Here is a 27,920-nt window from a genome sequence, read left to right as displayed (position 1 = left end):
TTTTGCAAAACACCAAGTCTATATTTACATCCACATGTAATAATATACTCAACTAAAGTGAAATACATCATAAATTAAATGAGTAATGTGTGCCTGCTGCTTGCCGACTTCCGGTTCCAACAATTAAAATAGAACAAAATGGAATGAAATAAATACATTTAAAAAAGAAAAAAGGAAAAAAAAATCAACAATTTGTACCTCTACATATGCACTGCTATTTCCAAAGGAACATACAAAACCAGTAGTATCCCAATAGTTAATACTGATGGGCAAAGTGTGGTGATGCTGCCATGGAACAGAGTCTTCAGGTCCATTTTTCCATTCCAACCCCAACAAAAGCCTTGAGGGAAACTGTACCAGCATGAAGGAGATTAAAAACAAACAAGCCTTAGGTCTGTTTGCTGCAACACGTTAAAAAGCAGCCCTGCCCCTGTGGCACAGCACCGCCGGGACAGGGAGAGATCACACACAAAAATAGATTAACCCTTTTCCAAGTGAATTCGTCTTCAAAAATAGGCTATAAAAGTGCAAAACTAGGAAAACAAAAATCTAGATTATGTACATATGGCTCAGCTTATGAACAGGAAAACAGGTCAATAGTGTACAATTTCCTGATACACAGCACTTCATTCCATTGCCAGTTTACAGAGACATTAAAAACCAGTCCCATTTACAGGAACCAAGATAAATGGAACATCTCAAGTTGCATAATGAAAAAACAAGAGTTTCTAGGTTTTGCTATTTTACATTTGCTTTAAGAGGGAAGAGAGAAAAACAAACAGTGCAAAATATTTGTTTTGTTTTACTAAAATATATGGAAGTCAAAGCCAGGTACAGAAGGAATTAACTCTTAACTACAACTTCATGAGAAGAAAGGAGGAAGGCAAGTTAAAAATGCAACAGTTCTGCTTTACTGGCTGGTAACTGGCCATCTTCCCTTTACAAAAATTAAACTGCATGTGCATTAGAAAAAACTCTTGTTGTCTTCACAAAAAAATAAAAGGAGATATTCTCCCATTTACAGGTTATTTCTCACTCATTTTAAACACCCAGTAGATGCTAAAACTTGACATCAAGAAGCTTCCAAGCACAGTCAAGTAGGCTCCATCACAGCCACATCCCTTTTGCAGTCTGCAGAACCCAAATTCGTATTTCAAGGCTCTTATTTGAGACTTTACAGCTTTGGACAAAGGTGCAAAGGAGTTTTCTTTCTTGAAATGTGACTGTGTGGAGCTTAGTACAGAACCAAACATTTGCAACATGGAGATCATTATTGTTTCTCAAGCAAGTCCCAGGGATTTTCTGTTTGCATGGTGGCAGAGGTGTTTTTAAGAGGCTTCTCTGAAGAACAGCAACCAGTGCCAAGAGAAGAATCCAGCCACATTTCAGGAAATCCAAAATGTCAAGTATTGCCTCATGCTTGCATTTCAAACGTGCTGGAAAGAGCCCCAGAGCAGCAGAGCCCTCCAGCACGGCCTGGTCCTCGCCCAGCCAAGGCGGATCAATGTCAGCACCGTTGCTTTCATGTTCACAACATTTATAAACCGGACACTTTCAGACAGTTTATTTGGAACTTTTAAAAAACTAACATAGTTCAACAGGAAAAAAAAAACCAACAGATGAGAAACTTTCACTTTTATGAAAAAGGAGCATTACGCCAACAGGATTTTCAACTTCAATATTTACAGTTTACCTGAGGTGCAACGATATATATTCTTTCCAAGAGAAACTCTTCAGCAGCGCTCAAGTATGTAAAAATAGAACTCCTACCTAATATTTGGTCAATTAATTCTAATGAAAAATACTCAAAAGTCAAGGTCAAGATATACATTCTCCACACACCTTCATAACCCAACTGTTTAGACTACTTTTGTATGGCTATTTGGTACAAAATGTTAAAAGAACCAATATTATAAAACTGTAGTGTTTCTATATACAGTACAATCACAGCTTAGTTCAGTAGCTTTCACCATTTTCTCTTCCTCAGGGGATGAACTGCAGGTACAACTCCATGGAATATGCACTTGTATCCTTAGACCTGGAGGGGGAAAAAAGAGGAATAAATACAAATTTGTGGTATACAGCTCTAAAATACAGCACAGTTTTTGCTGGGAGGAGTGTCTTTATAACAAAGGGAATTCCTTCCACATCCTTGCTAAAGAATTGATACTGCCATGGAGGTCTGGATTGCCAGCTTTTATCTGGCAAATAAAGTCTACTCTGGAAGATGCTCAGCCCCAGGAAGAATCTCAGGCATGAAATCAAGTTAACAACAGAACCAGACACACCTATGCTTAGCAGGACAATAAGAGCACCAAGATTAGAAGAATACCAAGAAATAAAAGTGTTTTAAAAGCTGTCAACTCAATGTCAGCCAGCTCTGCTCCCATAAAATCACTCGCCCAGGTGCTACAGCATTCCAGAAACACTCCTGAAGTGTTCCCCTTAAAAAGGAAATGACCTGTAGCTCTGGGTTAGAAAAAGGCCAACAGATTTATTGATTTATTTCCAGTCCTGCAGAGCAGTCCTGTCCTGAGCAGTGAAGGGTGTTGAGTCTCAGATCCAGCTGCAGCACTGAGATGAACCCACAGCACCAGGCTCGGCTTTCACCTGACCTCCCTCCCTCTGCCCAACAGGGAAATCCACCTGGGATAGCTCTGGGTCACGGGGAGGAGCTGCCCAGGCTCAGGAAGGTCTCCCTCAGCTCTGGAGCCAGAGCTGGGCTCTGAGGAGCCCTGAGTGCCCAGCAGGGCACACTGGGCAGGGGCTGCACCTTCGGGGGGCCCAGGCAACAAGCCCAGCACCACACCTGTGTCACCACAGGCACCTCCCTCACTGCTGCTGCTCCACCCTCAAGGACTGACTGAGCTTGCACTGCCTGGCTTTCACTGAGCACTTCCCACTGGAACTGTAATTTATGTATTTATCTAGTGTTACCCTCCTGTTTCTCTTCAAAAAGGAGCATCCTGTACCTATCAAAGAAGCCATTGCCACTGCTCCAAACAATCAGAGCTGCCCCCCCCAGCATCTGGTGATTTTATAAGGAGGAAATTTTTATCTTTTCAGGCTCAGACTTTCACAAGCTCTCCTCGTGCTGTGCAGGAACCTTTGATGCCATCAGCACCCCATGCAATGTTTGAGGAACAATTAGTTGAGGAGGTTTGTGTACCGTTCTGGAGTGATTCAGTTCTTCTTGTCACTGGGTCTGAAGGGTGTGCTCCCCACAAAGGGCTCAAAACTTCTCTTCTGCAGCAGGTTGCTGGGTAAGGGTTGGTATGAAACTGATCTCTTTCCTGGAAAAAAAAACATTTAAGGGAGTTAGCATTATTTCCTGCTCCTCTCAGGTCCACAGCAGCATCCAGAATCCAACATTCCTTGACAAATCATCTCACAATCAGGCCTCAAAAATCTAGATATTCCTATTTTAGGAAATTCACCATCCAGAATAAATACAAGGAGAGTGAAAAAATAATTTAACAACTCTGTGGTTTTATCCAAGTGATGTCCAGCTCCCAATTTTACTTATTTTATTTGCATGAAAGAAATGTCTTTGCTTAACTCATCCCACAGCAGATGCCCCTACCTAAGTGCTGCACCCTTCATGCCTAAATCAGTTCCTGAACTTGTTTGAGAACTGAATTTTTCAGTGAGTATTTGAGAGGGAAACTGAGGTACTTCATTGCTGCCATGGAGGATTACATGGAACTCGTGACACTTTAAAGAGTGTTAATACAATTTACTTGCAGACCTTTGTTAAGCAATTTTCAGTCTAGTCTACAGGTAGTTTTGTGTTTATCTGAGACCATTAATTCACATTTATAGATGTGAAATCAATGCCTGTTCCATATTAAGTCTTACTAGCTTAGGCAAGCAGTCAAAAACACTTCATAAAACGAAGGCAAAAAGTCCAGAATCATTTCTCCCACAGGATCCAAACAGCCCAACTGCCATCCATATTCCATGAGAGCTTCCAGTGCAGCACTGAAAAAAACCCTCCTGATCTTTAATTAAATTAAAATGGCACAGCCAAATTAATATTTCAACAGAATCCACGGAGCCATTGGAGTGTGTCACGAGCAATTGTCTGTAATTTGCAGCCTCTGCCAAATCAATCAGCCAACAGGTTATCCCTGATAACATGTTGCCATTGCAAAGGCAACTAATTTGAGAATAACACAAACTGAGTGGTTTCAGAATGTTTCTGTCTCTTCAGGGCAACGCGGGATGGCAAAGCTTACAAGCAATAAGGGAAGGCATCATGCTTTAATCAAGTTTGCCAAGTGGAACATATTCTCCTGACAACTTGATCCAGCATTTAACATGCGACAGAACACGGTGGGGGCACCACGGGGATGCTGCCACAAGGCACACGGGCCCTCACAAAAAGGTTTTGACATCGTGGATTATAAAATCAGCAGGGTTCAGGAGGAGGAGAGGGCAGAAAGCTGCAGGTCTGCACCTGCACAGCTCTGCAGATGGTATCACACAGCTGAGGTCTAGAGAAACTGTTTGGTTTCATATTTTTAACGAAAAATAAAAAGAATTTAAAGAAACTTTTATCTCCGCTCTCCACCTAAAATAAAATTCTGACAGTGAGAGGTGGCTTGGCTGTTACCCTGAACCCTTCTCAGTAACTATCAGGGTTTGGGTTGGGTACTTCTGAGAAAATTGGTTGAAAAATCAAGAAATTACCCTTACAAACCCACATCTTCTAGCCCAGGGCTTTTATGGAAGTGATAATAAAAACCCACTGGAGGGGGGCTTGTTTCAGAGCCTTTCCAATCGAGTAACAGCCATAAAAAGTTGCTTTTCTCAGCCCAGAGAAAAGCACCGGGTGATGAACAATGAACAATGAAATGCTCATTTCCATGACAACAATGCTGTCAAATTAGCTGCAGCCACCGTTCTGAGGGCTCTGAACAGCAAACCCAGTGCAAAGTTCTGGGCTGCAGGGCAGCACCTCCAGGCTGGCACCAGGGCAGAGGAAGCAAAGGCCAGCCTGGAGCCCTCTCTGGCACAGGTGGAGCTTCCAAAGAAGAGCCAGGTGGATTGCAGTGGGCTCCTGCTACAAACAGAGCCGCTCCTGCAGCAGCTGCCCTGGCCCACACTGCGGCACCTGCACACACTCACTGATCCCTGTCACAGCACCAGGACAGCAATTCCTGTGCTCCTGGCCAGCCCTGTGCAGAGCCCAGTGCCCAGCGTGCATTCCTCACAGACCTGCACAGCCAAAGCCCTGCACCAAAGCAGGAATTAACCCCATTTCCTCACCCCTCAGTGCCCCAGCTCTGCTGCTTTTCCTTCTCCACTCCTTGCCCAGCCTGGGCACACAACCGTGACACCTTCCCTCACCTTTCCCATAACCCACTAGCAAAGCCTGCATATTTATATACAAACAGAAATTATTTATATGTAATATATTTTTGAAGGCCATAACCTTAAAACAAGCAAACAAAAACCAGAACAGAGTGAGCAAATACTTTTTTTTTGCCTCGTAACTAAAAGTGGGTTCAGTATTTGCAGTTTGCTGACCTGAGGGAACACACCCTTGCTTGTTACCAACCCAGACTACTGCAGAGGAGCAACTTTACTGCTTCCAGAGAATGGGAGCATTCAGAGTTCAGGAGCTTCACAGACTTTCAGACTACACAGCCCACACAGGCTATTCATTTTTATAATGGGATCTTCGTCTCAAAATTCAAAGTCCTGTATTTGTAGCTAAGTCCATGCTGAGCTCAGCTTCAAGTCATAAATACCACCTTCTACAAATAGTCAGACAACTGCTTAAATATCACCCAGCACCTTTTAATCTCAGCCTCCTGCTGACTTTTTGAAAATGTTGACCAAGGACAAAATACAAGAAGCATGTATTTTGTAAAGTACCAGAGTTCTCCCAATACATCACAAATCATTTATCTCTGCTAGGCCCAGAAGTTTCCACAGAGCATTGCTGCACCATAATTAGAATAGCAGAAATCTGATGTCTTGATTTAACAAAGTATTCTGGTATTCTGTTCCTACTAGAAGTTAAACATTAAAAAAAATCCATTGAAGAGCAGAAGTCCAAAATTTACATCAGTTTTATGATCTGCAATACATCCCTTTCTGCTCTTGAAGGGAACAATTGTCCATGGCAGTTCTTTTTTTTTTTTTTGTAAAAAGTTTTATTAATATTCCAGATGGTCCAAGACTTCTGGCACATTAAGCAGAGAGTCTCATTCCATATCCTGGATTAGTCAACATGTCTGGAGTGTCTGATGAGCAAACAATACATGTTTGCCATCAGAAACCCATGGCAGAGGGGAAGGGGGAACCTGAGGAACTACAGACCCCTCTTTAAATTTCAGCCCTTCCACACTCAATTCCCCAAGCCAGGAGTTTGCTGAACCTGGATGTTAAGTTTAAAATCCAAGCACGGACTGAGCCCGGTGAAATGCTAAGTACAGCAGTACAGTACAGTATTTTCAATGTTCCAAGGTGTGCACACACTCATTCACATCCCATTCCCCTCCCTGGGCAGTGGTGTGAGGAGGAAGGAGGGACTGTACCTTCTCCTGTCGAGCTGCTGACCTGGCCATTGCTAGGCCCACAAGAACCATAAAGTGACCCAGAGCTGTATGGCTCGTAGGGTTTGAGAGCAGTCAATCCATTGGGAGGATCAGCATCATCTGCACTGAGGAGCCCTTGTTTGCTTGGCAGAACAGAGGATGTGGGTTTGGTGCGAGGGTATTCCTGAGGTAGCAGATTTGCATATCTGTTTGCAACGTGAAATCTGCTCATTTCGTATCTCCTGTAATTAGCCAGAGGAGAGTCCAGGTGCTCCACAGCTACCACAGAGGGTTTCATCCGTTTGGAAGAGCTTTCTCCATAGTCCAGACTTGCATTGCTCCCAGATTTACTGCAGAGATAGTCTCTGCCTCGCTGGCAAGCCCAGCCAGGTTCACTGAGGTGAGACTCCAGAACCCCATTCATGCTGCTACTGACCAGACCAGACTGAGTCACTGGGGCACCCAGAACTTTGATTTTATAGTCAGATTTCTTTACTCTGTCCAGTACTGGAGAGATCCTGAAGCTGGAGTGCACTTCTTCTTGCTGAGGTTGTCTGTAGTTGTTTGCCTGAGCTCCAAGGTTGCTTTGCTGCTTGTGAAACTTGAGGTTACTCGGGGCTGTACTGCTCGACTCGCCCGCGGAGAAGAGAGGGGCTTTGTTCTGAGGAGGGGCACACTGCTTGGCTTTCCCTGGCTGCAGCGGCTTTTGCTGTGGATTTGTGGAAGCCTTGTTTTTGTTGGGTTGGAGAGGCAGAGGAGGCACGTCCTTGCCCAGCAGGGCCGGGGGGCAGCCTGTGCGCCGCGCCTTGGCCACGGCCTTGCTCCTGTAGCCGTTCTTGTTGACGGTGTCAGGGTTGTACTTGTGCATCAGCCTCTGGTGCATCATGAGGACCTCGGGGTAAAATGTCCTGTAGGTACAGAAGGGGCAGGTGCTGGGGGCCAGCAGGCCTCTGCTTGCAATCACTGAACACTCCTGGGAAGTCTTGCTGGTCAAGTCCAAGGGCTGCTCGTGACAGTCCACGACAGGTCTGCGTCTGTAGTTCTCAGTGCATTCTTGCATATTGTTCACATTCTTCCCGCCAATAAAAGCACAGATGTACTGCACATCATCTTCCTCTGATGCCACAGAAGCCCTTCTCTCTCTCTTAGGCTGGGCTTCCTTGGTTTCCTTCTCAGCCTTTAGTTTCTCCGGGTAAGGAGCAGGCACGTTCTCAGGTACTTGATTCAAACTGCTACAAACAGAACCTTTGTTCGATTCCCTGGAATTGTTCTTTACTTTTAAAAAGACTGTGCTGCCCATTGCATTGCTCAAGGACAGAACTTCCTTTTGCTGCTTGGCAGGTGGGCAGCTCTCAGCATCTTTGGCACCATCAAAAAGCCTCTTCAGATTTTTGGTTTCTGGAGCAGCATCAGCAGCCAGCGACAGCGCCGTCTCCTGACCCCGCAGGGAGCCTTTGCTGTCACCCTTCCCATCAGCTGCACTGTCACCATGCCTGTCCTTGTGGTGTCTCTCTAAATGATACCTCAGGGAAGTTTTCTGGGCTGCTGCATACTCACAGAATTCACATTTGTACGGCTTTTCACCTGCAACACAAATTCATCAGTAAATCACTCTGAGATTTGAAGTCCTGATCACAAACGCAAGGGAACATTGTAGACTCAAACACTAAAACTGATTTTTCTCCCCTTCCACACACTCCTAAGTCCCAAACTCATGTACAACATTTAAACAACAGTATCTTAATGCTTTTACTAACTACAGTGACATCTTCTGGCTGTGCTGGGATGTTTCCACACGCTGGCTGTGGATGAAGATGGGAGCTGACAACGTGCTTGGCAGAGATAAGCGAGGAGTGGAACTCTGGGTCAGCCCCAACATCCTTGATCACCCCACAAGTGCCCTACTCCCAACACCAACGGGGCAGCTCAGCTGCAAACAGAGCTCCCCCCAAGAACACACAGGCAGCAGCAGGAAGGGGTTTCTGGCCATGCAAAACAAGGGATTGAGTTGAAAAAGAGACTCAGCTTTTCCCCAGGTACCAGCAGCTGGCAGACAACCAACTTCACACCTGAGAAATTGGCTGCTTTTTAAATTAAAACCAAACCCTAAACTTTTGCTATACCTCTAAATGTAGAAAAAATTAAAACTTTAAAATATATGCTTTTAACAATATTTAATGCAATCAGCATTATTTAAAACCATTTATAATTATGTAAATAATCAAATAAATTTTAATTGCAATTATTTTTGTTTAGAATTAGAGAAAACTTTGTTCTTATCATCAGCAATTTTGAAGGCAATTTCTGTATTTCAAAAGCAAAATCAAACATTCTATCCCAGTGGATTCAGCAGATTTCCCTCCCCCCCAAAGGTGTGGCCCCCATTTACCTGTATGAGTTCTGAGATGAATATTGAGGTAATAATTGGAGCGAAAATACTTTCCACAGTAGCTGCATTCTCTGGAGGTCCCAAGGGTTTTAACTTTTGTTCTTTCCAAACTGTCTTCATTTTTATCTTTGGGAGAAAATACAGGCATATTATGAAGAGCAAATGCAAATTTGCAGTCTTGTTAAAAACAGTAATTTTTAATGATAAACATAAAATTCTGAACTGCAGTCAAATTCTACACTCTGCAAGTAACTCTTGCTGCGTTTTGCTGCACTCTGAGTAACAAGAGCACAAGAGTTAAAGAGATTTCTGTCCACAACACTGTGGTTTGTGACAGTGACCAACGAGCCCACAAAACAAACAAGATGCAAAACAAGATTCAAAGAAGAAAAAAGTTCTCCTTGTTGACCTACAGACCCTTCATGGAGAATGGCCCATCTCAAATACTCACACAGGTTATAACTGTATTGTTTTGTTAAAGGAGATGTTTGAATTAGTGCAAGTGGGATGATTCAGACTAAAAGCCCGCTCTGTGCACAACAGTCAAACACAGAAAGGTGGGGAAGGAAGGCAAATATGCCTTTTCTTTTGAATTAATTCTAATAATGTATTATTTATGTGCTAATCAATGGAATATCTGTAGAGACACTCCTTAGATTTGATGAGGAGTATTTCCTACAAGCTCCTAAGATTTGATGAGGAGTATTTCACTGTGTTATTAAGGAGTGAGGAAGTGCCAGGATGTCCCAGTGGTGCCCCCGGTATTCCAGGAACAAATCCAGGGATGCCCAAGCAGTTGCAGGGCAGTGCAGAGGCAGGAGGTGCCACAGGAGGGCGGCAGGGACAGCGGAATGGCAGAGAATTCACCAACACCAGCAGCGGCTGCGCTGCAGCTCCCACTGAAACCCAGCCGGCTCCGCTCCAAGGCAAGGCTGACTGGAAACCCTGGGAGGAAGGAGACCTTCGGTGTGACTAAGAAGTCGGATCTATAACAGACTTGAAAGAGTTCTTTGAGGCTCCTGCCTGCTGGAAAGTGTCTCTCCTGGAAGTGCTGCATGGCTCAGCCTGTGAGTTAAACAAACAGCTGTGTCTCCAGAGGTGTGACTCAGCAGCTCACACCAAAATCTGCTCTGCTTTAGGATAAGGCGCTGAGAAACAAACTAAGCAACTTTACATGAGGTAATCATTTCATTCCTTTGTTCCTGCAGGCAAAATAAAGGGCTGCACATTACCAGAAATGGCCAAGTCAGGCCTGTGTGGGTGCCAGGACATTCTGTACGCCGTGTCTTGCCCTGAGATTATGCAAGTGTCTGTTCCTTACAGCCGGCTGGGAGCATGTCACACACAGAACTGCAGATCAGCTGGAGACTTCTGCCGGGCCTTTTGTCCCTGACATGCAATCTTTTTCAGTTAAGGAATCATTCAGTATCATTTGCTTTTCTAAGACACTGACATGCAGAATTAATCCTGGGTAATGTACAGATGGAGTCCATCCATGCTGACAGCAATCCTTCCAGGCAGGAGTTAAACACACACCTCTCTTACATACAGGTCCACATATTAACAGCCTGTGGCCTTACACAAATGAGTCAAACATGCTGGTTCTGACATTTAGGCTTTCAAATTACTGTTCAGAACAAACACTGAACTTGCAGTTAGACAGAAAGAAGTTGTAAATTATTCTTTACTTCTCAGAACCTCAAAAGTTTGAGCGCTGAACATTTTGCTTTTAGAAGATGAAAGGGGTAGGAAAGTGAAACTACAATTATTTCTCATAAAATACTCTTTGTAAAAAACATGTGCTGGATGAGAAGGGATATGGAACACCCCAAAGCATCCAGTAAAGTTAGAGATAAGGGGTGAGCAAACAGTGACTTTTTCCAGTTGTTAAACTCACTGCTATGAAATCGACTTCAATGACTGCAAGAAGCCCCAACACAACTTCAAAGACCTCAAAATGGCAGCATCCAAACCTTCCTTACCCTCTCATTTTCCTCTGTTCCCTTTCCCCTACCATAACATTCCTGTTTAGTTTTTGAACATTTCCTATCACGTTCTGCAAAGATAACGGAAAAGCATGACACATTCTTTGGCTCTAAGGAGCTCCTAAACAACTCTCAGCAACAGCCACTTCAAACTGAAGTGCTCCCAGTGCTACTCACCTAAATGAATTGTTTCTGGAAGCCCATCTTCAGAGCCATCCTCAGAGCCCCCCTCCATCCTCTCTGCCGCCCCATTCTCCTCCAGGTTCCCAATGATGTCGGCACAGCAGGTCCTGGCAGCAGTGGAAGTCTCCCCATCGCCCCGCCGGTCCCTCTTGTGCACTCTGGAGTGAAGGACCAGCTGGTGGTACGTCCTGAAGGCTTTCCCACACTCAGAGCAGTGGGTTGGCTTCTCTTTGTTCTGGGATGATTTAGAATCCATCTCCATAGAAGGCACTTCACCAGAGGGATGTTTCAGTTTGTCCTGGGTTAGGTTACCATTCCCTGTGAAACTGCTGTTTTTATTTACCTTTGACTTCCCTGTAGTTTCAGCCTGGCTACCTTTATTTGCATTCCAAATTTCACAGAGTTCTTCTTTATCTGAAGATGACTCATCGTTGTCTGTACTTCCTTCTTGCCCTGGCTCTTTAATCTGCCCATGACCAACTGCAATTTTACCTTTGGTAGCCAGCTGCCATGCTTGATACGTGGTGAAAGGATCCAGCTCAGCGATCCACTTAGCAAGCTTCTGCAGTTTGTCCTTTTCTGGAACCGAATTTGGTCTTAAATTCAAGAATTGGAAAAATTCCTGGTTTTGAGACGTTTCTTCTGCATTGACTTCAGCAGTCACTTGGGGGCTTTCACCGTTGGGAACTGATTCTTTGGTATGCACTTTGCTGTGCTCAATTAGAGTCTCTTTATTGTGAAATAGGAAACCACAAACCATACAAATTTTGTAAGGTGACGTTACGTTTTCAGTTACGTGCTCCTGCACCACCTCATTTATTGTTATGGGGCCTTCAGAACCTTGCTGATGCTTGTTTCTAGAACCAGGTTTTCCAGTGTGCGTTCTCATATGATTTTTGAGGAACCAGGGCTCTTTAAATCTTCGCCCACAAACATTACACCAATAGGTGAAAGAATCTTTATGCTTTTTCATGTGCGCCTCAATGTCGAAAGCTTTATCAAACGTTTGCCCACAGACTTTGCAGCTCAGCTCCTCGCTGTCCTGCTCGTTGCTGGGTGAAGGTGAGCTGGTTCTCACCTGACACTTGTCCAGAGGGCTGAGATACTCAGCCTCCACCCTGAGCACGGCGGGCTCGCACAGCGTGGGCCTGTGCTCGGTCAGCACGTGCTTCCCCAGCTCCTCGGGGTGCTTGAAGGTCTCATCACAGAACATGCAGTCCAGGGGCGCGCAGCCCTCGGCCTGCAGCAGGAACTTCTCCTGCAGGCTCTTGTAGGAGATGGTGCTGGTGCCTTTGATGGTCATGGAGGCGTCGCTGCTCTCCATCTGGGCTCCCACGGCGCTGGCTATTCCCTCGGGTCCGTCCATGTAGGCCAGGAGAGGCTGCGTGGGCATCTTTCCTCCCTTCTGCTCCTTTACATCTCCTAATGGCAGCCTGCACTTCTCTGGGGGGGCTCCCTGATCACAGTAAGGACACTTGTAGAGTTCTCCAACATGTGCTCTAAAGTCTGCTCAGCTGGAAAACCTCTGCCAGGAAAATGATTTTTAGGTTTTTTTTCTTTTCACCAGCAGAAATTGTTTCTTCTTCAGCTTTATGTGCTTTCACACATCCCAGTAAAAGAACCCAAAGATTCGCTCAGTGATGGGATGAGGTTTCTTTTGAATTGTTTCTTCAGATTTTTCAAGTCTACAGATACAGTCAGTTGCACTTAGGTTTGTTGCACAAACTTTTCAAATAGTTGCATTGGGTAAAATACACTCAAGGCCAAGTTCAGTGCCACAAAGAAACTCCAGTACCTGGGAAAGAGAGAAAATAATTAGTCAGACCTTTCAAAAGAGAAGTATTGTCTCCCAAATAATGAAAATATGAGGGCTGAGAAGCATCCAGTGCTTTAGAAGAAAACGTATTTTTAAGAGCCAACTTTTCTACCTGCCAAGTTGAAATAGTTTGGTCTTGAACATCCCTCTGTTTACAACTGTTCTTTCTTTGCAAGACTTTGTCTGTCCTTCCTAAACCTGCACTTACCCAGTTATATAAAGCTGCTGAAACCATATTTCAGTGCTCTCCTGAACTCATAACAATGCAGCAGCCCAAGTAACCTTTCCTTGAACCTGTAAAACCACAGCAGAACTTCACTTGTTTGTCCTCTAAAGGCTGTTGAGCAAAAGGCTTTTTGCTTTTTTTTAAGACCAGATAGCTTGGCATCAGCTTTTATAGTCCTGGTACAGAGGGAGTGTCAGCAAAATCTTTGTATGAAGAACCATTCACCAGTCCCACCACTCAAAGCTTTTCCTATCACCCATATTTACAATGCCTGTGACAATTCTGGGCTGGTACAGTAAGAACATCACAACATTTTGTATGAACTGTTTCTTGAACAGTACTTAAATCTAGTACTTAACTCATCCAAGAGGCCAATTATTACATTATGAAAACAAAATTCTTCTACTTTTAAAGTGTCACAAAACAAAAAATTATTTATTGATTATACTCACAAAGGAAGGTTTAGGATTCTGCAAGATTAAATTGGGTTATAATACAGTTAATCACAATTCCAATTTAAATCTTTAAGTCAGTTATAATGCCTGCTAGCAGCAACTCATGGGCCACAACTTTGGGCTGACAAATTACAGTTTTGTGGAGTTCAGGACTCCAGCTGATGAAATTTTTGGGTAAAGGAAAAGTCTAGCAAACTAATACAAGACTAATATAAACTGCAGAAGAATCGTTCTGAGACATTTCCAAATAAAGTAATAACTAATGAAAAGAATTCATTCAAAATCTGACTCAAACTTTGGCAAATTATTTCCTAAGAGCCAGCTGGCCAGTGACCACATGACTTGAACTAATATACCCCAAAATACATTATGCCTCTATAACTCCTAGAGCAGAAAACAGCATGGACACAGTTGGGGTTTAAAATTCACCTCCATTTCCACCTCTGCCTTGCTTTCATATGGAAAAAAAAGAAGCCTTTTGTTTTATTTGACCCAAAGAAAGGACAATAATTCAACCACAGCCCTGCAACAGTTCAGGCTGCCAGCCTTCCACAATGAAGATGATTATCAATTGATTCTCTGCTATTTCTGATCAGAGCTGGTTGGACAGAAAAAGTGGTCTTGAGCCATTAAATCTCAAAACATTTCAGTAGAAATCAGCCCAGGCAAGAGAAGCAGCTGGGGAAGGAAACCTCAGCACACACTGTCAGGAGTCATGGATCCAACATCTCATGCACTTCCTGCAGCCCTGCCCTGAGAACACTCCTTGCTTTTAATGTGAAAAGTCAGCACCTCCTTTCCCACCATGCAGACCACAAGATCCTGGGGCCTAATGAACATGGGTAAAAATAGAAAATAAAACACCACCACACCAGAATGCCAGTAACAGGAGAAAATTATTGTTGCCAGCTGCTTGTTTTTCATTTTTTTCCTGCTTCTCCAAAGTTTAAAGTCTCTTCACTGCCCAGCCCTCTAACCCAGGTTGACACAATCAGCACAATTAATATCAAGAATTGTAGAGGGTTTTTAAATCCCAAGTTGTTTCTGGCCTGGGCCAAAGCCTTACCCCAAATCAGACACAAATGCAGGACCTTGCAGGGTGAGGCGGAGTGTAAGAGGGACCAGATCACTGCTGATGGCGACAGAACCTGCATTTTCTGCAGCCAAAGTCTCTTCTCTAACTACGCCCTTTATCCCCATTTTCAGTTTCATCACTGCCATGATTAATACTTCCTCTCTGCAGAATGAATCAAAAATCTCCTGGAACAGGCAGGTTCACTTCAGTGTGGGGTGACACTTCTGCTTCTCCTGCAGCCTTTGCCTTTCTGCCCTCCCCACTCAGCCCAGACCTTCCCTCACTCCCCATAGGCAGGTGAAGGAGCCAGAACCAAAGTTTGAAGCTCAAGTATTCAAAAAACTTTTTCCCTTTTGTAAAACATCAGGAGAAAACATATCAAAGGCTGCTGGTTAGCATGTTTTATACTTCATGTTCCAACTTGCCTTTTTGTTCTATTTCTACTGGAGTTTTAAAAGGTATTTTTTACCCAACATGCTACAGCAAAGCTCAGTGAGCATCTGCCTGACAATAACTTAAGTTTCAAATTTCAAAAAAACAATCCAGGCAAGATTAAAAAAGTGGAACAAACTTAAGAGGGGAGTGCTTTTGCTTTCAGAGCCATAGGGAAGTGCCCTGCAGGAAGAAGTGTAGAAATCCTGCTAGAGAGAGGCCAGAGGCATTTCTGGGGCACGAAGGCAGATCCAAAGGGCAGTGCCTGCAGTCAGTCCCACAAGCTGAACTGCTGCGACTCAGCAGCCACTACTTCCTTGCTCGTGTCTACAAACAGAAAAAGCCAATTAAGGTTTGTTACACTCCCACTTTGTGGCACTACAGCAAACACACGACAAAGCAACAAGAATGAAGTCACTGGAGAAAGGAAACAGATGAGAAATAGCAAAATGCACCCTCAGTGCCCTGTTCTTTGTGGCATTCTGGGCTGAGGTGGGGGACAAGAGAGCACCTTCTAACATGGGGCAAACCCAGCCCAGGATAAAACCAACACTGACAGCCACAGCTCCAGGATTTTTTAGAATTTAAGCAACAGGCAAAGATCACATCTAGGGAATGGCCCAGGCTGGTCATGGATGGGTGAAAAATCCACCTCAATCAATCAATCAATCAATAACATCTTCTCTGATAAATCTTCTTTGGAAACAGAGCTGCTTCAATCCATCTCAGCTGTTGGCAAACAAAACCTGTCCTCACAACCACACAGAGTGTGCAACCAACACCTGAGTCATGAGAGGAGTTCCACAGCAGCTTGGAGCCAATTGTGGTGGCTGTCAATGGGTTTGAAGCCCTTTGGAGACTTCACCAGGGCACTCTGCAGCTGTGCTGGCTGCTCAGCGCTCTCACTGCTTTTCACAGAGGCTCTGAACAGTCCCAAGAACCAGGCACAGCTCATCCTCCAGGCAGCACTGCAAACAGAGCAAGATATTCCTGTTTCAGGAATCTGAAATGCCTCTCTGCAGCTCTTGGATACACAGGAGAGAGCAGCTACAGACTGGGAAAAACTGCAGGTGGCATTTCTGAAGGGAAGCACAGATACAACTAGACAAGAATGTATTTAAACAGAGAAGAAGAAAAGAATACAAACACTGGAGTCAGGAGGTGAGTTAGAAAGCTCAGTCTTATTCTGTATCTGGTGATTACACACTTCACTCTGATTAGATCCATGCCTTTTACAAGCAGGCAGGATTTTATGCTCTCGCTGTTCAGACAAGCCAACACATGCCAGAACTACAACCCAAATATCGCCACCAGGATTTTATCCATTAGTAATAAACCTTTCTTCCTACTGAAGATAATATGCCTTGGATTTGAGGACCAAAAACGCTGATTAATTACATTCCTGTTATTCAAAGCCCTGGAGGCAGCAGGAAAACTGTCCAGAGTTGCTTCAATTCTGGTGTTTCCTTGGAAAAGCGGACAACCTACAACACTGTGACTATGGCTGAAGGTCTGTGCAGGAGCTCAGCAAATAAAACACAGTACCTGCATTTCTTGTGCCTTCTTTCACTTTCAGAAGACGAAAGGACACACCAGTATCAGAGATACTGAGTAAAGGAACAGAACAAAACAGGAAATCCTTCCTTCCAACAGCTGAACAGCGATAAACTTGCTACAGATGAACTCAAGGCTGAAAATAAAAAAATGACTTATCCCCCTCACAGAACAAGGCCAGAAGTTGCACTTGTGAGTTCCTGCCCATCTGCAAACACCCCGTGTCCCTCCTGGCCAGCCCAGGGCCCACAGGCTGCTGTGAGGGCAGGGCAGGGCAGGAGGAGCCTGCACAGCTCCCCTGGACCGTTCCTGGATCACCAATCCACCTCAGGTCCAGGGTGCCACCCACTGCACTCCACGCAACCAGAACGATATTTCAGCTGAGAAGAAAGAATGAAACTACTGGAAAAGTTTTCGCCTGAGCATTTAGCACACTCCAGCTCACAAGTGACTCATCCCTGGCTGAGTGTTTCAGCAGGTTCACAGCGATACCCATTGTATTTATAAACACCACAAAACACCCATAAAGATTCCAGTGGACAGATGAGAACATCTTGTTTTCATTGCACTTGCCACACAACCTAAGAACCACACCAAAACCCTGCTGCATATAAATGGATTATTAAAACACAGAAAAGTTTAATTAAGTGCCTGTAGAGAAATTTAATTTATTTGTATTAAATTACACAACCCAAGACAAAATATTACATAGTCTTGAAGATTTCTTTGGGAAATGACCTATCAGGAGTAATTTTATTGCATTTCTACTTCCTGCATTTCAAAATTTCCATGAATATGTAACAAGAACTCGAGACACACCTTTCAGAGCATAGCACAGTCTAACCATTGAATTTCCCATTTGAAACACATTACAGAGGCACTGGGAATAAGTTGCATGGCAAGTCTCAGGATAAACAACTATTCTTTGCTAATTCAGTGCTGCAAAAGTATTGTTAAACTGTTAAAAGCGACCTGGAACAATTACAGAAGTTAAAGTAGTTGCTGCAACACTTTCTGAAAAAGAGAAGTGAGAAAACTTGAAGAGTTACAGCCAAATCCAGGACACTGAAGTTACTTTTCTTCTCTGGCAGATAAAAACTCAGACACAACTACCTCAACAAACCCAGATTCTCAAACTCAAGGCCAGCAGCAAAATTATCACTGCTTAGCTGACCAGCTTCTTCCAGCTGCTGCAAATCAACCACCTTAATTTTTACTGGGTCTACTGAACTTGAGAAACTTACACGCAACTCTCATTTCCACTTAAAAAAAAAACCCTACAGTTTTCCTCATGTTTCAAGAAGTTTCAGGATATTAAGAGTCATTTTACATGAACTGTTCTTTCCTCTTGGTGTGTTTATGCCCCAGAACAGATTGCTGGTAAATAGATTTTATACTGCTGATTGCTTATTGGAAATTACAAGTTTAACACCTTTTTTTATTCCAATTTCAAAGATTTACTGTAGTTGTTCCAGTCCTACCTAAGGAGCACAGATAGAACAAACCAGTTAACATTACTTGTAACAACACCTCACTGGGACCACAAATAAAAACTACTGTATGTATGTGATCTGTTTTATCTGGGCACAGCTGTGTTCAGGTGTAACACTGATCACAGGCACAGCAGCTCATGCATAAATAAAAACACCTTCAAATCCTCAACTAAAACCTGAGCTGAGGCTGAACTTCAACTTATTTAGGACGTTTTTTAATATACATATACATCATGGCATAAAGCTAAGGCAGCTGCACCACACCTACAAAGTTCAGCACAAAGAGCACCCTCAAATAGTTCCTAACAATATTTATGAGCTCCAGATTTTGGGATGTCCCTCCAGTGTCCTGGCTGAGTGTGGGTTCTGTTGCTGGCGTCCCCTGGCATCCCTGAGCTCCCACACTTGGTCAGAAAGCAAAGCCAAGTGTCATCGTGAGGTTCTCACTCACCAAGTGTCCCAAAGGGTGAGTCAGATTCCCAAAGTGACACCGGGGTTGGTCCCTGCAGGTAGCAGGGGTTCGTGGCAGCCCCAGAAGTTCCTCTGTGCGCTTCAGCAGAAGCGTGTGTGTCACACTGGGGCAGGAGGGGCTTTCCTCCTCAGGCACAAACGCCTCTGCTACCCCATCTGACACAGGACTGATTTTAGGGAAGATGATGCAGTTTTTGCTCCACAGACCATGACCTTATTTCTAAAAGAATACAATTGCCCATTGCCCACGACTCCAGTGACAACACTGGAAAGTTATTTAAGTCAGTCCAGATAAAACCTGACTGTGCAGAGCAGCACAGAAGCCAAGAATTATTCCTCATTACTGGGCATTCTGTTGCTTTCTAGGGAGGGCAAGAGCTACTCCCATCTTTAACAGTAGATCATTTCACAAACTTCCCAGAGTATTCTGTCAGTGGAGGAGCACGTGAGTGATCCCAGCGCTGCTTCTCGTCACACCGAGCCTTTTATACCAACTGTGCAAGCACAAAACTGTTTTTTATACTTTGTTAACAGTTCAGCCTGATAAAGAACTAACACGAGCACTTGTAAAGGAAACGGAGATTCAGGGGGAGGAAGGGGAGGAAGAGAGTTGTTTGTTTCAGTTGCAGGAAAGATCAAAATGAAGATGTTCAGGTTGAAAAGAGAACATAAAAGATGACCCTAAACTGGAATTTCCACTCCCTCCATCTGCAAATTTAAGTCCCCCTCCTTAGTCTTCATCCTTCAGGCTTGAAGATTTCAAAGTTATCCTAAACTTAAACTCTTTGGCGGCTTATCCTTTTTATCCCCTCTAAGAGAGACGCTCAGTTATAGTTCCTTCTAACACCACCAGAGATTTCCAACACAATGATCCTAAAACAATTCACAAAAACACAACCAGAGCGAGACATAGACAGAATTGGAGACTGTTATTATCCAAGCATTTCTGCACACACACTTCAGAAAGGTTTTGAGTTGAAAGCCCTTTTGCAGTCAAACAGACACACATGCGAGTCATTCTCCCCCTGAAGCCTCGCAAACAGGATTTTAATCACCAGTGGAAAATAACTCATAGTTAATAATGAACAATATTAGGAAAACTCCCTCCCCCCATCTCAGACATCTATACTAATAAAAACAAAGGATATCCTCTTTCTCTAAAAAACCTTTTCCTGGAGTCCCTTTTTCTTGAAGGCTGTATGTGTAGCAGGGCTCTGGCAGAGGATGGATGAGCTGAGTGTGCCTCCTCAGAGCTGAATGCCTCTTCTATCAAAGGATGTAATTACCCCTTTTAGAGCAGGCAACGTATACGCTTGCAGCATTCTGCACATGTTTTTCCTCCACTGAGCAAGAGCAAATATAAAAGAGACTAATTCTTGGCATTAAAGGAGGAAGCACTACAAGTAAGTATTGACTTTTAAAGTTCAGAAGGACTGCTCAAACTGCCAGATTTTCTTCCTTTTTCCCTCTGATTAGGAGAGAATTTCTCAGGAGCCACAAAACCAAAGTGTAATTTAGACAACAGAAGTGACCAATACCTGTTGTAGAAGAGCTGAAAGATACAAGAATAATCCTATTTTAAATAAGTCTGGGACACATTTCACCACTGCTGTAGGATGATGCAACTTCATTAAATCAAGAAGTTACACGCACTTAAACTGGCAATGACCCCTTACCTTACAAAACAGTTTATTGTTCTCTCCACAGCAGGTAAAGGCTCTCGGTGGAATGAGTGATACATTTTTATTGTTGAGTCAGTCTCACCTTACACACACTGCCTTGTATGTTTAGTCTTGGTTTTCATTTAAAAGAAGGTACTTTCAGAGATCTTAAAAGCAAATTTGACTTTTTTACTTCTTGGCAGAGGGATGTAAGGTCTCTCCAACAGCCACAACTACAAAGAAGTGGTAAATTCAGTTTACCAAATTAGACATAATTCCTTATTACTCAAGAGCCAGGAGTTCCTCTGTAGCAATTACAGGCAAGTAGCATCCCTTTGGGCAGCATAGGTGAAATAACAGGAAAAGAGATTATTTTACTACTCGTGAATTTGAGAGAAGTGGTCAGTTCCAAGGAGTTCCCTTTGTTAAGGCCATTAATGTGCTCTCACCTGGCTTCAAGTCTGAACCCAGCGCAGCTCAAACTGCTGCCCCTTGGAAGGAACAGAGCAGTATCTGATCCCTGTGCTCTGCAGGGCACTTGGAAGTTGTCACTCTCAAACACAACCACAATGAGGTGCTTGCAAAAGGCAGTCTTGAAAGATGGAGGAAGGTACAGAGTCCAGGAAAAGACATTTAATTGTAGTTCAGTCACCCCTGGAACAACATCTGAAGGTACTAAAACAGAAAAGTGATAGAAACAAATGCTTCCAAAAGCTGCCCCCCTTCTCCCATGCAGGTGGGAGATCTCCCAGAAACTGATGGAGACTTTTTAACCACCCAGCCTTACATTCCCCCTCACCAGTGGGCTGCAGGGATGGGTGATGCACCCAACAGCCTGGGCTGCACAGGGCCAAGCTGGCTGTAAAGCATCCACAGGAATCTGAGCTTTCTAACACGCAATTTCAGACCCCAATCTTACCAGCATAAGAACAAAAACAAACTAGAAACAAACAGGGAAGGTGAACAGAAAGTGGGGCTCCTCTGGGCCACCTTCACATCCATTTTCCTTACGCTGTTCCAAACATCAGCGCTTGGTGTAAATCTGAGCAAATCTGATTTGCTTTTCCTGAGTAGCAAAGGAGGGAGGCTGAGAGAGCCCCCGGGACTGCACCCAGCCAGTTCCCTGCTATCACAACAAAGTGCAGGCACCACACAAAGGCCTCAGTTTCCCTGATGCAGCTCAATCAGAGCACACTGCACTCCCTTGATTACAGTGAGAAATGCAAGTGTACCTATTGCGCATAAACAAACTCAGACTTTGATACTTTTAGTTACATAAAATCTGCAGCTCATAGAAAAGCACCATCCAGTCAATTATTCACTTCTGCTTGGATGGTTTTCTGCTCCAGTCTTGAAGTCACCCTGATCTACATAGATCTCCCTGCATATTCTACCCACATTTCCTCTTGTGCTTTCTTTTGAAATCCTCCAGGCAGCCTGATAAGCAATTCCATCTCATTGTGTTTCCAAACACGTTTGTCACCTATATTTTTAATTTCAAACTCATTTTTCCCAGCATGTACACTGCTCTACTTTGAAACTGCAAAGTCTGCTCTTATCACACCGCTTAAAAAAAAAAAAAAGGAGGAAGAATCAAGAGTTCTAGATTTATGATAAGCTATAAACTATGCTCTGACCAAAGTCATATGATTATAACAGTAGAAGTTTTTATGTATTTTTCTCATAGACATACACCCACGTTTGGCACAAACAAGCTTCATCAGCAACAAAAGGAGATTATTTGCCAATTTCACTGAAGGAAAAAAAAAAGTTGATTTCTAAAAGCAAATTATTTAGAGAAAGCAACTTTCTGTTTGGAAGCACATAAAAACCTAGGTAAATTTAGACTGAAAAAGGCTTTTTTAATCCTAAAACACAACAGTTGTTGAGAATCTTACATAGCTTGGTCATATCCTTTTCCTTACTTTTGTATTCAGTTGCAAATCTCTTGTGGAATGAGTCACATCTCTCAAAGCACGCATAGAGTAGTCAGCAGAATCCCCTCAGCACATTCATGCACCAGGAAGAAAAACTTTTTTTTTTTTTCCTAAAGTCACCTTAGAAAGGCGGGGGGTGATGAGAAATGCCCCAAGTCGGTTAAAAGCTAAAAGCAATCCTTGAATCAAGGCGATATGAGATGTGGGAAGGCTCTGAGGGGGGCTGGCAATGCAGAGTGTCCCCAGCGAGAGCTGAGCTGGCACATGGCAGCCCTGCTGCAACCCCAAGGCTCGTCCTGCTATATTTAAAGACAATACCTCAACAGTGAAGTATTACAACATTTAAAGTGAGATAAATAAGCATAAGACACAGGCAAATATCCTGGGTTATTTAATCATCCCCAAAGCAGCGTGGAAGTGTGAGGCTGAGTTCAAAGGTCAAACTCTTCTTTCAGCTTCTTGCAAAGAAAAGAAAGCTCAGCCCATTTTACCTTGGGGAAAGGGGGGCTGCTCTTTCCATATGCCAGCATTTCATAACACAGGAAAGAGGGAGTGTATTTACATATACGCTGGATGGAATCTTTGCCCAGGACAATGCATTCCAAATCAAGATTCAGGTTAGAAAGAGCTGGGACAACAAAAAGTCCCAAAGAACAAAGGGAAGTTAAAATTTACTTAACGTTTCCCCAGAGCTTCTTAATTGCAAACTCTCAGATTTTTTTTTTGTAACTAAAAGTTTACTGTAATCACAGGATTGAAAGTCTAAGTGAAAGGCACAGTTCCCTTTTAAAATAATTTCCCCTGATTACAGTAATAACTTAGCAATTTGTATAAAACATGGTATTAATCTATCAGCATAGTTCCAAATGAAAATACAGTGGTAAGAGGAGGTATTTCTGAAGGTTAGAATAACTGCTCAAAAAGGAATTTTTGGAGTGTGATCTAATGAAAGGGGAAACCAGAATCAAGTAGCCTTTTGTGTAAGACAGTCTGATAAAAAGGTGCTAAAGTTTATTATCTTCCTCTCTTTTCCAGCCCCTACCCTAAATCCCGCTCTCCCCACCCCTCCACCAAAACAAAGCAAAACCAAAAAACATTATTCACTTAAAGAGGAAAAGAAAGAAATCCTCTAATGCAAAGCCTGGAAGCCATTCTCTAAAGACTACTTAATATGAAACTTTGTTTACAAGACACCAATATAGCCTCCTTACCACACTCAAAACCAGAAACTATCCACTTATTTAAAGAAATGCTTTTTCTATTTTCATCAACAAGGACGTCGGTATTCATTTTAATTTTAAATTCGGCCCCAACAGTGCCATATGAATGTTTTAAACTCATCTATGATATGCACTGTTTGAGAATGTTTAAACAAAGGAAGTAGGAAAAGCCTTAAAATACACAGCAAAACTTAATGGCTTCAATTTTTAAATATAGCCTGATTGCTGCATGGCAAAATTATTCTCTTATGCTCACAGTCAGCCTTCAGAAAGAATAAGTGCAGTCAGTGGAGTAATTTGTCCCAGTGGAAATTCTGTATAAAACATCTACCTAAAATAAACAAGGCTTCGCAGCAAGAATCGTCAGTTGCCATTAAGGACACACCTTAAAGTTCTTACCACACAGTAACTAAACAAGTACAAACTAGTGGGGACTGTTTGCTACTTTTGTCTTAAAAGTTAATGAGATCAATTCACTGCTCAGTATCAGATCCTCAATCATTTTCTGCAAAATGCAGCAGACAAACAACCCCCAAAACACGAACATCCAGGCTTTGAGTGGCTGATGTGTTATCAGCAAGCCTGAGCTTCTCGCAAAGGGAATAGAAATATTCACATTTAAACCTGACACCACGTAGCAGTAAAAGGTAAAACGCTGAAGTGCTCAGAATCTGGAGCTCTGGTACTGGAAGGCAGCTGTTGTTCCCCTGCCTTTTCTTTTGTTGTGCTTAATCTCATGTCAAGTCATTCAACCAACTCCAAAGCGATGAAGACATAATTGAACAACCTTAACTAAAAACTGATCTACTGTTCCTCAACTGCCATATATGCTGTTTAAAGATTAAAAAAGGCTAACTTATGAAAAACAATCCACAGAATGTAAATCAGCAACTCTGCTGCATGCAGAAGAGTTGCTTGGCTGAGGGCCAAGCCAATCAATAATCACTGTAATAGCCGTGGTTCTAAAGTTATTTGTTTTTCATATTCACCACCCTGAAAAACTTAAAAGGCAAAACTCAGATGCTGATTTCAGGAAAGAGCCTATAGAGATCGAAAATCCAAGTATTATGCTCAGCATGACGAGATTGCTCACTAAAAAAAACACGTTCAGTGATCACAAAGCCACATTCCTGCTACAGATCTTAAAATATTGACTCAGTTACAGAACTAGTAAAGGGGAAGAAAAAAAACCCTCCTCCACCCTCGCCCTCTTCCCTCCCCCTCTGCCAAAGAATGCAGTTTATCCCACTTATTTGCAACTGTCCCTTTCTATTATCCAAGGAAAGGCTGAAACCTCACTGTGGACATCCCAAATTAAAGTCTCAGTCGTATTCCCAAACCTCCAGTTAAGAAGAGCTCCTAAGAGCAATAAAACATGGCGTTAGAGCATTTGCAAGCCATTGTCACAGCCCTGTGCTCTGCTACCTTTGCAGCCCCAGCAGCAGCCCCCAGCAAGCATGGAAGCGTTGGTCAGCAAGTCAATGCCTGCTATTCAACTTGCAGTTAGGCGTTTTATTTCTGTGTCTTCCAGATCATATCACTCCTGCATTTCACGGCCTAATAAAATGTGAAGAATGATATGCTCCCTTCTCTCCCCCCCTCCCTGCATCTGAAACTGCGTTATTTCCCTCTCCTCTTTTTCACACATTCTTACAAAAACTTCCCTTTTCACATACTTCTATAAGAAAATATTTCACTGCAGCTATACTTCAGTTCCTATTTCTATTTTCGATTTTCACTAGATTCTTCTGCTCCTGCCTCCCCCTCAAACCCACTGGTAGAAACTGATGTAGTTTTAAACCTCTCAAGGTCATTTCAAAAATGAAAAAAAAAATGTTGCCTTAAAAAAAAAACCTTTAAACACACAACCTCCCTAAACTAAACCCTTTTCACATTCAAACGCCTTTCATCAGCAGATCAATAACCCAACAGAAAGATTTTTGTTCCCCACCACTTCAAAACTATTACGCTTCAATTCAAATACTTACTGGGAGTCACACAGCACATTTTATGGGATGGCTCATTAGAGAACATACAGACCTTACTTTGGGTGCAGGTTTTCTGTGTGGGAGACAAACAAACAAACAAAAAAAGCCTCACACCCCAAAACACAAAGTCCAGGGGGCATCACGGAACAGGAATGAAATCCAATCTCTGGATATTCTAGAATTTTATTGTCCTCGCCTGGCAACCTCTTTTGTTGCTTAAGAAGTCAGTTGAGGCTTATTTATTTATTTTCTAAACTTCCTATTCCCCTTTAAAAAAAAAAAAAAAAAAAAAAGAAAGAAAGAAAAAAAGAACCACGATGCTAAAGAAATGATCGGGAAGGCTTTGGTCTTTGAAAGACAAAGGTAAATGAAACAAAACCTGGCAAAACGGATCAATAAACTTTTCATTAACAACCCCCCCCCTCCGCCCCATGAGCCACTTACTACAAATCCTTCTTCCAGGAACATCTTTGACTCACAAAGAAATATTCTCGTGTCGCCGCGCACCCCCACCCCGGCCGAGCGCGGCCCCCGGGCCCGGCGCGGCGCCTCGGGGGGGCCCCGCGACCCCCCAGGTGTGGGACGGACGGCAGCGCGGCCCGGCCGGGGGCGCCAGGGGAGGGGGCGGCGGCGCGGCGGCGGCGGCAGCGCGGGGCCAGCGCGAACTTGGGGTGGGAGGGAGCTGGGGAAGGGCTCCGGCCGCGCCGCCGCTGCGCCCGCCCCGCGTGGGGAGGGGGCGGCGGGAGGGGCCGCTACCTGCGGGGCCACACACACCTGGACCTTCCTCCGCCCCCCCGGGCCCGCGCCGCCCTCCTGCCGTCCCCCGGGACAGCGCGGGGACAGGGGGGGCTCCGAGCCCCGCTTCCAACCGGGCCACGGGTGGGGGTGGGGGGGTGCGCCCCGAACCCTTCAGACATGCCGGCGGCAGCGGCCCCCCCGCGCTCGCTCGCACAACCGGCCCCTCACGGCAGAGGCCGCCCGAGGGACGGGGCTGCGCCTGCCGCAGGTGCCCCCGGGGGGGGCGGGGAAGGTGAGGAGGAGGAGGAAGGGGCCCGGAGCCCCCGGCAGGTGCCCCCCAGCCCTGCCTCACCTGAGCCGAGGCGCCGCGGGGCAGCGGCCGCGCCGCGCTCGGGGCACTGTTTGTAAACGGCTCCGCGGCAGCTGTTGCTCGGGCAGCCCCGGGCCACGCCCCTCCGGCTGGGCACGCCCGCCGCGGGGCGGGGCCTGCGCTGGCCACGCGCTCGGCGCGTTTCAATCAACGCTGGCCCCGCCTCCAGGGCCACGCCCGGCTGTGGCCACGCCCCGTCCCCTCAGACAGGACAAGGAGTGATGGACGCGATCCAAAACACAGCCGCGCCCACCCAAACACGAAACACAGAGCTAGTGTCGCCCAGGCACAAACGTAATTATAGCCAATATATCTCATCAGCATTGATCCTTGCGTGGGTCACTGGGGACATGATGAGCACGACCCTTTTTGTCCTGTGGCTGCAGCCCCGCGTGCTCAGTGAGGGGCCTGGCACCCATCAGGGCTCCCCGAATACACAGGTTTACTGTGTAAATTGCCCCAAAAGAGCCCAGGGTTCATCTATTTTTCATTTTTTTAAACACCCAGCTGCTCTGCTCCAGAGGGATGGACACTATAGAGGAATGCAGTGCGGCAGGCAAAGAATTAAAATACATTTCCGAGTGTCCCACTTGGCACTGAGGAGGTTTTGAGGAGTTAAATGCAATCTGTAATGCTGTTAGCAAAGTGCTTAATCTCCGCTAGACTCTGAGGTTAGCACCTCCCTCCAGTAAATGGGATAAGGAGGAGGTGAGTTTCCATGCGGTCTCCGCTTTTTCCCCCAAAGACACACCGAGACCTGCTAAAGTCACTTCAGTTCACATCACTACATTTACATCGCACCCGGGGGCTCGTTTCCTTCAATATAAAAATCATCCTGCCTCAATAGAGGACATTTCTAAAATAATTGCAGTTAAAATCATGTGTTTTGGTTTTTGGGGTTTTTTAATGTGTTTTTTTTTAATTTCTTCTCTAAAATGTTCTCCCAGTCTAAAATGAGCAACCCTACCCAGGCTGAAATTTAGGTCGCTTATGTGGCAAATAAAGATTATCCAAAACCATTACAGAATGTGTAATATATACAAGGTAATTACTTACCAGGTAATTCTGGAAGGTGAAATATCTTTATTGGCAAATTTGAATGTTGCCTCACGCTGACTTGAAGCAGATTTATCTTCGTGGTCAAACCTGATAAGACCAAAATTTTAAAATACAGATAATTAAGTCCTGCCCCTTCAAAAGGTCATATGAGTTGATAGAGCCTCACTAATTTCCTGAAGTTTAAAAATCTCTGTCCTTCCATGTGTGAGCCATGAGGAAAAGGGATTTACCTTGTGCTGCTTCACAGATTTCCAAGTGTTGAATCCTGGCCTTTTCACAGCTCTGGATGGAGTTTTGAATTGACAAAGGAGAGCTTATTG

At 44.2% G+C, this 27,920-nt stretch overlaps 1 protein-coding gene across 2 annotated transcripts; it reads right to left on the bottom strand.

Annotated features, from left to right (window-relative positions):
- Window positions 1-26,059, bottom strand: ZNF217 (zinc finger protein 217). 2 transcript variants are annotated; one of them, XM_058814584.1, is made up of 6 exons: window positions 25,878-26,059; window positions 11,100-12,900; window positions 8,938-9,063; window positions 6,549-8,132; window positions 3,170-3,293; window positions 1-2,038 (listed from the first exon to the last, which is right to left on the bottom strand). In XM_058814584.1, exons 2-5 carry the CDS (start codon window positions 12,496-12,498, stop codon window positions 3,184-3,186), a joined length of 3,219 nt encoding a protein of 1,072 aa, XP_058670567.1. In that variant the 5' UTR covers window positions 12,499-12,900; window positions 25,878-26,059; the 3' UTR covers window positions 1-2,038; window positions 3,170-3,183. The 2 variants fall into 2 exon arrangements, with proteins under 2 accessions (XP_058670567.1, XP_058670569.1); XM_058814586.1 differs by lacking the exon at window positions 25,878-26,059 and having other exon boundaries at window positions 11,100-13,066.
- Window positions 26,060-27,920: the final 1,861 nt, after the last annotated feature.

The sequence above is a fragment of the Ammospiza caudacuta genome, chromosome 15 (assembly GCF_027887145.1).
Source record: "Ammospiza caudacuta isolate bAmmCau1 chromosome 15, bAmmCau1.pri, whole genome shotgun sequence".
Classification (NCBI taxonomy): Eukaryota; Metazoa; Chordata; class Aves; order Passeriformes; family Passerellidae; genus Ammospiza; species Ammospiza caudacuta.
Note: the sequence above shows the minus strand (reverse complement) of the source record. Positions and strands in the feature narration are given on the sequence as shown.

Bases quoted from the DNA above. Each gene is read 5' to 3' on its own strand.
- ZNF217 (XM_058814584.1), bottom strand. From the start codon at position 12,498: ATGCCCACGCAGCCTCTCCTGGCCTACATGGACGGACCCGAGGGAATA. The intron at 9,064-11,099 runs GTGAGTAGCACT...TTTCTCCCAAAG, and splicing joins TCCAGAAACAATTCATTTAG to ATAAAAATGAAGACAGTTTG. The intron at 3,294-6,548 runs GTACAGTCCCTC...TTTTTTTTCCAG, and splicing joins CAGCAGCTCGACAGGAGAAG to GAAAGAGATCAGTTTCATAC.